Source organism: Ammodytes marinus (genome assembly GCF_949987685.1).
Source record: "Ammodytes marinus genome assembly, chromosome: 11".
Taxonomy (NCBI): domain Eukaryota; kingdom Metazoa; phylum Chordata; class Actinopteri; order Uranoscopiformes; family Ammodytidae; genus Ammodytes; species Ammodytes marinus.
Genome location: NC_137215.1, coordinates 8,462,255 through 8,472,109, shown reverse-complemented (window position 1 = coordinate 8,472,109; position 9,855 = coordinate 8,462,255). Strand labels below are relative to the sequence as shown.

Genomic DNA, 9,855 nt, shown 5'->3' with positions numbered 1-9,855 from the left:
ACGTTACAGACGGCTTCTTCTTTAAATGCAGGTTACATACTGTACTTGTCTTTCACATGTACATTAAATGAGAACATGAATATTTTGCTTTCAGTGGTGACGTGTTTCAGCTCAAGTGGGGGACAAATGCACAAGCGCAGTCCTTAACAAGGATGTTGTTTGTTATTGTGGGACATTGTGTGAATTTAATTTGCATATCAGTTTCTGAGTGCTGCTCTCCGCCGGTAAAAGCAGGACTCCAAGGACATTTTCAGTTGACTAATCTTTTGCATTATGTACCGCTTTGAATGGTTAAGAAACACAAGCTATTTTCAGGTGTTGTTTTGGCCTCGCTGAAACTTTTCTCAGTAATTTGCAAAGTGGTAAGTGCTGATTTGTTTTGTTTGTATTCAAGGTGTTGGAAGCGTTTCATCTCGCCACTGTGGAGGGGATAATAAGCAGTTGTGTTGTACATCGTTTGAGTGGGTTACGTTTTCTTGTGTGCCTTTAAAAAGAGAGAAGCTAGGACAAACTTTGGTCTGCTATGGGCTTGTTACTGTGGAAAACCCTGGTGGAACACTGAGGTTCATCAACCAAACAACCTACCATCACAAAGCTGTCACGTTTGACTTTGAAGCAAACTTTGCAGTGTGCTTAATATCATTGGAATTTATTTACTGCTTAACATGAATTGTTTTAAATATCGCCTTGTCCCCCCCCTCCCTCCCTGTCACTGCATCGCGTAATACTGGAATCCTTGTTGCTCAGCCTTTACATTTCTACCTGTTTTTGTTTTTCCTCCTGACCAAATATGACCTTGCAGAAATAAAACATTGTGAGAGACTTTTGATAGAAAAAAAATTGTATTGATGCGTGTAATATTGACTGTACATTATGAGGTTTATTTATTTTGTCAATGCTACTATAAATAATTATCACTGTTGGTTTTTATATGTGTGGCTATAGTGTCCAAAAAGTAAAATTATAGATTTTTCTTGTTAACTAGTTAAAGATTATAGAAAACCCTATTCCCTTGAAAGGCTCTTTGGATCTGTTAGTGAATTCTAACTTAAAGGAATAGTTTGACACTTTGGGAAATATGCAGATTATTTTTTGGTATAATTTTGAGGTTCTTCATAATCGCACTACTCAGTACTTCTTCTCCACAAGGAAAAAATGTCATATTTACAAGTGATAGTGACTAACCAACAGAGAAATCACCTGATTTGCAGCTCCTTTCAACTTAGTGTTTAGATTTGAGCCCCACTTTACTGTTTAAAGTTTGCTCTCATAGTGTCGAAAATGAGCGAAAAGACTAGAGGAAACCACTAGCCTGCTTCTGTCCAATTTTATAGGTGACTTCAAGCACCTCTAAAGCTCACACTCAGTAATAGTTCCTGAAATCTCGGTGTTAACTTGTTAGCAGGTGCTTATAGAAGGATTGTGTTACCTTTAATCAGACCCAGATGGTTTTTCCGTATTCATCTGAAGCTAACTGTTCGCTCGCGGTAGCCACTTACAGGGCAACTATAAAAGAGGTATCAATCTTTTTATCTGACTCAGTCTGAAAATTTGTAAGCGTATTTTCCAAAGATGTCAAACGTTTGCTTTAATGCCACATAGTAACATATTATTGCTATTAAAAGGGAAAAACGTGTACATTTATCAGTGAATATCTTATTAGTTGGAAAAACATATGTTTGTCCCACTTGTGCGTATTTAAATGATCTTGAATTTGTGTTGTAGTGAAGCAGACGTGGGTAGTTCCCATAGGGCCATCATTCTGACAGCCTGTTTTTCAAATGTGACCAAATAGCTGCAAGCAAAACAAAGCCAGCAAGTGAGCGAAGGTGGGCAGAAAGTCAGAAACTCATAACTTTGGTTTCCTGGGCTTGGGATTTCTATTAGTCGAAACATTCTTACCTGGTTTAATTATGTTACGTTTATTAAATAAAGTTTAAGTCTGACTCACTGGCTGTGTCCCTGTTATTCTTCCTGATGTATTACATGAAAGAGGTACCTTCTGAGTTCACACAGCTCTTCTCTTGGCACAGGAGTTAAAAGGGGCTGTTTCTATTTCACAGCTACGAACCTGTTATGTTTTATGCACAGCTGGAAACCCGGAGTCAACCTGGCACAAAAGATAGGGAATAAGTTAGCGCCATTGTACCTTTACCCAGAACGTACATTACACAAATGGCTGGTGTAACCTCTCAGGCAAGGAAAATTCAAATGATGTAACAGTTAGAGAACAGAAACTCAGCCATCCCTCAGACGCCTAACACTCAATACAATCACTCACCACCAGTATACTTGACTAACACCCCGCTTTATAGCAAGGGCTTTTAGTAAACAGCTATAACTCACAGGGAAACTGTTTAGAGTCGTGGTATGTAGACCTGGTCAGAGCTAGCATCAACTGTTATTTACTACCCTGCAGGCCCGACTCTAATGCAGCCCTGTTTTATACTCACTCCAATAGGCACAAATACAGCCCACAACGTCCGGACATGAAACAGACTGCAGCGCCTGCCGCTCATAGCCAAGTGTTGTCAGAGGGGGGAGAGGGGAAATACACAGCCAGGCTGTGACAGTGACTACAGTATATCTCACTGGTGTCTGTACACACAGACTTTCCACTCAGACCTCTCAGTGAACCTAGCTGCTGCCGGCCTTCACAAGGCTTAAGGGCTTGGCAGACTTGTTTGAGCCATGTTGTGGTATCTCTTCTAGACAGCTGTTTGGTCAAACACACACCCTCCTGTCTATTAAGGTATCACATTTGTATTCATAAAAAGCAAGGCACTATCGATATTGAGTTTTTAACCAGGCATCACACAGTCGGAACGTGAGCGTATTCCTCTGTTGCACTTTAAGCTTTTGATGTTCAGCGAGGTGGTAAATCTTTTTCCACGGTCAGATTTTCAGTGTCAAGGGACGGACTGTGAGGAGAAGTGTAATTATTTTTAAAAAGTAGAACTTTGTTCTTAGTACAAAAATATCAATTGAGGGATCTCATCCCTTCATTATCTAATTACTGTGCAGATGAAGACAGAGGTGAAGGTTACTGTGCTGCTGTGTTCCACTTGCAATGAGATGCTGAGTGCTGCTGCCCTCCAGAGGCCAGAATTAAAACCCCAATGGAAATGAAAAAAAAAAGAAAATCTACCAAACCATCACTAGCAAGTATGCTGACAACCAAAATGTTTTCATTGCATATAATAGGATGCACTTTTCAAGCTGCTTTCCATTACCCATTTCAATTTCTCCATTTTATAAATGATAATAAATTGGGAAGAGGTTATTTCCAAAGTCATAATCACAATTTTTATGGCGGAGCAAACATGTTCACTTTAAATGATTTTACCATTCACTATCAATTTTAAAAAAAAATACTCTTGACTATTTACAACTGTAGCTCTTTTTATATTATATATTATTATTATTATGGGCTATATATTATATATTTTTTTAACCACAATACCCAAACTTCTGACAGAAAGAGTCATAAACCACAGTCATATTTGTATTTATACACCTCCTGGGGTATCTTTATCTCACCTGCACTTTTTGAATTTCCTTGTAATGTATCATTATTTATGCACACATAAAGACACGCTTTTTCACATGGGTACAGTAAGCAGGTAAGCCAATACTGCACAAACACACTTTCACACCGCCAGCAGACAAACACGTTATAAAGATGATCAACGGGGAGCCATAACCATAGTTCTAAGCCAGTGAGTGTAGTATGAGTGAAGAGATCCCAGTAGAGGGAACAGCCAGTGGGATGGACATATTTCACATTACATTTCTGTGGGCTGTAAATCTTATTATATTTCAGGCAACAAATCCAATATTTCAGCAATATGCAGTGTCTGACACTGGAAAAAATGCATCAGTGTTTTGATTTGGTATTTCTCTGATTATAGCTGAAGGCGACGATATTATAGACTCCAACTCCACACTGGTCACTCTAACTTTTGCTTTGTCAGTTGATGCTGTATTAGGCAGCCCAGTGGCCACAGAAAGAGAGCCTTCTAAACCAAAGTCAAATGTGCAGGTTCTCCCGAAGCAGAGGCTTCCAGAGGAGGCCAATCATAAGTGAATTGCACCACTTTCTGGCTCAGTGCTGTGGGTAAGAAATGAAAGGAATGCCAGGCAACCAACTATGATCCAATGTATTTGTATAACAGCATCCAGCTTGTCAAACAATTCTGCTGTATTGCATATCCACAGATGTGAGTTTATACCAGATATAAACATATTCGATATTAAAATATTTTACTTGTTCCAAGGCAGAAAGCTTTTAATGCAACACAACTGACATGCTTTATCAGTTATTATGGCCTGTGATACGTTTTTATTATAGCTTACTGTTTAGTATAGGCCTATGCCACTTTCATTTGCAATTCATTTAGTGGATAATTAGTGTCTTCTCACATGACTCTCATAAACTGTTGTGGTAATGACCATACAAAATACCATGTGGTCGATTCAAGTCGTTGGTTTCATGATGGCTTAACGTAAGTTTAAATGTATTCAACTGAAGGAAAAGAGTTTTGGTATTTCTGTACACGGAAACCTTAATGTGATACAGCCAATCATATCTTATAAGTACCGTCAGTCGTCAGCAGTCAGACAGCAGATAGCCACACAAAATTAGAGCCACAGATGCTAAACAACCTCTCAATCTAAAGTCTATACACTATTTAGCTAGAAGTAATGTATTAACAGTTGAAATAGTTAGTTAAAAAGGTAATGGATAAACAGTTGAAATAGATAGCTAAAGAAATAGTTAAATGTAATTGATAAAGAGTTGAAACATCCATCTTCTGTCACATAATGCAAACTTGAACAGAACAACCTAAACATGAATCCTTGAACGGCATGAAAGAAATATTCCAACTATATCTGGTTTCATATAATTACAGTTCATATTCCATTCACAACACTTTCAGAACATCAGAGTTGGCGTGGGAGTCAGAAAAGGTTGGGATTCTAAATCGAGGACCAAACCTGATGTGGGAGCAAATAGTAGATTGCTGAAAGGTAAAAGAAAAAAGAAGAAGGTACTATTGATTGTTCAAAAAAGTGCATTTATTTAATTAATTTTTTTGGCACTTCAGTTATCATCACTGGTCACACAATTAACACAAAACAAAAGTGAGCATCCCAGTACTGCTGCAGCTGAAGAGTAATATGTCAAATTTACTGACCAGCAGAAATTCAAATGTGTTCAGGATTAATAGAGCAGTTGTTTGAAATGTTATCTTTTTCAGTAAATTTCTTACAATAATAGAATAAGTAATAATAAAAGGATTTTTTTTTTAGGTAATGAATAAATATAATTTTCACTGGCGTAAGGGACGCTTCAATTTTGGACAATTAGCCTCTGAAATCGAAAATAACATTTAAGGCCATTCGTTTCAGGGATTTTTTTTTTACATTATCATAAGAGATGCTCACACATTGTTTAGTTAGGACAATATTACACAATTTTAAGGATAACATATTTCACATAAAAGGTGACATACAGTATGTAGAGATGTAAAAAAAAACATGCAAACAGCACCGAGTTGAGACTAACACAAAGCAGCTTTGGCAACAACTGAGATTTTCTTTAAGGAAAGGAGGTGAAAAAGGTTTAATTTCAACAGCTCAAGGCATTGTCAGTATAATGAAGATTTCAAACATGCAGTAAGCTTTAAATGCTTAAAAAAAGTTTTTAAAAAATTGTATTATAAACCAACAGAGAAAGGTTCAAGGATTGGACACATAATGACATCTTAGTTCAAGTTAAAAGGTAAAAACTCAAGATAATCAATCGTTCATTCTTCTGTTCTTTTTGGCTGTGTTATCAAGTCCCCATATATTGCTCCTAACGCAATGTCTCAGGCACTGGTTTATGTAGACTCTTTCTACCAGAGGCCTCATTTCATTTCAAAGTCACAATTTGATCTGGCTGCTTGTTTTGGCTAAGGTACCGAGCACGATTTCCATTCTAAGTTAAAGTCTTAAACGCCCTTTTCACAAAATAAAAGCATCTGTTTGAGTTGTCTTTATGCGCATGTACAGAGTTCTGCCAGCTCCCCACAGGAGCACTAGGGCTTTCTCTCGAGGTAATTTGAGGGAACCCATCCTTTCCTTGGTCTGCCACTGTCCAGAATCTTGCAGTACCACCATCCATTGGGGTTTCTATCCAGGACCTCCAGACTCGTCCCCTCAGGAAATCCCATGGTCTCCTCGTCGCCATGGTAGTCTGCTATGGACACATACACCTCTCTGAGGTTGTTATGGATGATGTGGGGCTTGGGCTTCACCGTGGATACAGGGAGGGCATTCTTCTGAGAGCTAAGGCCAAGGGATTCAGAGCTACCTGTGCCGGATCTGTTCCATTTGGGTAGTGCTATGTTGTTTGGAGGCAGGCTGCGTGGCACAGTGCCAAAGGAGGCATTGCGTCGCACTGTGGGGCTGGCACGAGGGTGGTCCGTTGAGTTGAGGGACTCGTTTCTCCTGAGAGAGCCAACGGGACTGGGGCCGTCCCTGATGGGGGCTGATATGAAGACGGACTGAGGTCTGACAACCTGCTGCTGTTTGGTGCTGTTATGCTTCCGTGAACCGAACAAGCTGGTCGGTTTGGAGAGGCCACCCGGAGGCTTGGAGGGGATGGGAGGGGTGACCTTCTTGAGATTTTGGTTGATGTTGTTCAACGCCTGGACCCTTTGTTCATTTTTCTCTAGGCTGTTGGACTTGCTGAGGCTTCCAAGTTTAGTCGGGGTGCCGTCAGACTCAGACCCTGCCATTTCATCCTGTTGCCTGACAGGCTCCAGGTAGTAAGTCGGAGCCCAGCCCTCTGCATCTCCCCAGCGGACATACCACCAGCCACTCTCCTGCTTCTCCACCACTTCCACCTCCACTCCAGCGGGGAAGCTGAGCTCAGACTCTTGGAGCTTCTCATAGAGATCTGTGGTGCGATATAGACTGAAACCTTCCAGGTCAGAATCTCCCCGGCTGCCTTTTGAGTAAATGGAGGAGAGATCTGACGTGCTCTGAGAGGAGAAGGAATCCTCTGAAGAGATGACTGAAGCTGTCTCGGAGTCCTCACCTTTAGTTTTGGTGCCATTCTTCAGCTGTCCTGTTGGCCGCAGCTGTCTTCTCAAGGTGCTGATGTCCATCTTCTCTGCACTGGACGCTTTGGCAAGTTGAGGTTTGGGCCTCACCACTGGCTTTGGTTTAGAGGAGGACTTGATGGAGAATGATGCCTTGCTGTCCTCTTGGTCTTTCTTAGTTCTGGACAGATCTGGGGTGGATTCAGTGGAAGCAGATTTCGGACTGGATGCCTCCTCAGCCTTGGGTGAGAATGGGCTTCCGTTCAAGTCGATTTTGAATTTGTTACCTGCAGGCCTCCATCCACCTGATATCGGGGTTGCAGTCTTGCCAGTTTCGGACAAGACACTTGTCTTGGATGAATTTGAGTCCCTGCTGAACTGTCTCTCCGGTGTCTCCCTGAAGGGCCGGAAGCCTTCATTCTCATAGATACACTCTTCCTCTCCCTCAGCCTCATGGCCATCTTCAAATGACTCGCCCATCCTGAAGGAGGCACTAAAGGTCCCACTGTAGAGTGACGATGCCGGAGACGGTTTGGAGGACAGGTGGGACCCCTTCTCGGAGAGAGTATCCTCAATCTTTGCATCCACCAAGGAACCTTCTCCCCTCAGGAACTCAAACTCAGACTCCAGGTCCAGATCACCAATAGCAGGAACATCATATTCCGGCTCTTCATACACCGGCCTGCCAGGAGACACAGGGGACTCCGGAGCTTCAGACCCGGGGCTGCTGGGAGGTGCAGTCTCCACTGAATCTTGTTTTTTGACAGGTGGTGCTGGGGGTGGAACTTTTGGGCGGCAGAGAGTGCTTGTTCTGCGATTCAGGTTAGGCTTTTTACGTTTGTCAATGTAGGCACAGGGAGCCCAGCCCTCCTTCTCTCCTATCTGGACATACCACCAACCACCAGAGTTCTTCTCAATGACCTAAAAATAAATATTGAAAAGAAGAGTCTTTATACAAAAGCATTTTTTTACATTTTAATTCAATTTGGAGTTTTTTTGTTGAAGAAAGTAAAGTTGTTACTAAGCTATGATGGATAATTTGATAAAACAAGAGATATATGGTTGGTCCCAGTCTTAAATTGTGTTCTTATTGAAGTTTACCTTGAACAATTGTGCTTACCTCTGCTTTTTGTCCTCCATTGAAAGTGATGCCATCAGATATACAGGACTGGAAATCTGCAATGGTGTAATACTCTGCTTCAACTGTAGGGGGCTCTGGTGGAGAGGGTAACTGAAATCCCTAAGCACAAATAAAAATTGGCATTGTTAGGGGAACAGTCATTGGGAGAAAGTAACTAAAGGCAATTGTACACTGTACTTTCAGAATCTGGTGCCAAACCTAAGTAATTATGTCTCAGGCAATTTTATATTGTACCTGTATAATTTTGAGGGGAATACTGTATGTTTACTTCACTGAATGTATCTGACAGCTGACAAGTTACCAAGAAACTAGCGTGGCTCCTTGTAACATTATGAGTTGGTAGCGATTTCACAAAAGAGAGATTGGACTTTTTAAACTCCTCAGGTGGTTTCTTTTAAATAATTCCTAAAGGCTCTGTGAGGCAAAATGATTTATTATTTCACAAAGAAAATAGTTTTTTCTTCTCCCCCGTACCCCATTAATCATCTCCGAACCCCTCTGACTTAACTCGTGAGACTAGGTTCCTAGGTTGAGAACCACTGGACTTAAATACCTTACTTCATATAAAGTAGTAAAAACAAGCTTCACCTCGAACCAACGACGGCAGTGAAATGCTGCTGACACACTGATAAATGACTAACAATCTAATACTGTAGTCAAGGGAGCATGAACAATTGTTCAGCACGAGTGATTTAACCTTTAATTCCTGAAGTGAATTATTCAGGTAACAGCTCTGTACTTATAATTAAGAAGGACTTTTATTGCAGAACTCGTTATAGAATACAGGTACACTAGTGTTGGTGAATTGACTTAAGTAAAATATCTGCATCTTAATGCATCTGGAGTATCCCTTACATTATTAATTTGTCAGTTTGTCAGAATACATTTTAAGAGAACACATTGCTGTTTGAAATTGCTTACAAGGGGTACACATCCCTTAGCACTTACAGTATAAACACAGCTTTTCAGGCTCCTTCATTTTCAACCAATCCATCAAATAATTGAATGGGATGGATGGCCGGCTTAAATATCAAAGACTCTTACCAGGGTTGCATCCCTGCGAGGAGGAGGTTTTTGCCTGAGAACTGGGGAACCTGGATGACGTCATAGAGAGAGAAACAATCTTTATTGTTTGGGTTACATTTATGAAAAGACATTTTTAAGCCTCAAGAAATGTATGATGAAACAAAAAAAATGTAAAAGTTTGAAATCAAGTAAATAGTACCCAGTTAAAGGCTGTCAGAAATTCAAGTTATGACAGAGGTGTAAACATTCACAGTAAGATGACTGACCGATCTCCACGCGATGGGGGGCGATGCGGGCTATAGCGGGTGAGGCGGGCTCTGCTTTACTCTTTCCTTCCGCTGGGCTGTTCACAGGGCTGGAGTCAGCACAAGGGATAGGCAGGCTGATCTCCTTCCTGGCCACCTGGGGGCTCTCTGGGACCCCTTCAGTCTGCACATCTTTCTCACTCGAAGCTTTCTTGTTCAGCAGGTTACTGATCTCCATGATGTTTCCAATGATCTCCACCGGGCCCGTCACGGTCTTCTTGCGGGGAGACAGGTCATCCTTCATTTTCTTCAGATAAGAGGCCGGAGCCCAGCCCTCTTTATTCTGGTACCT

The 9,855-nt window shown here is 41.1% G+C and overlaps 1 protein-coding gene across 4 annotated transcripts in view; it reads right to left on the bottom strand.

The window, feature by feature from the left end:
* Positions 1 to 5,061: 5,061 nt before the first annotated feature.
* The window catches only part of LOC307257316 (SH3 and PX domain-containing protein 2A-like), a 58,356-nt gene continuing 53,562 nt past the window's right edge, over positions 5,062 to 9,855 (bottom strand). For all 4 annotated transcript variants that reach the window (XM_080036506.1, XM_080036507.1, XM_080036508.1 and 1 more), the window contains 4 exons: positions 9,525 to 9,853; positions 9,277 to 9,326; positions 8,212 to 8,331; positions 5,062 to 8,012 (listed from right to left, as the gene is read on the bottom strand). In XM_080036506.1, coding sequence (XP_079892632.1) covers positions 6,084 to 8,012; positions 8,212 to 8,331; positions 9,277 to 9,326; positions 9,525 to 9,853 — 2,428 coding nt within the window. In that variant the 3' untranslated portion in view covers positions 5,062 to 6,083. The remainder of the gene's footprint in view (positions 8,013 to 8,211; positions 8,332 to 9,276; positions 9,327 to 9,524; positions 9,854 to 9,855) is intronic.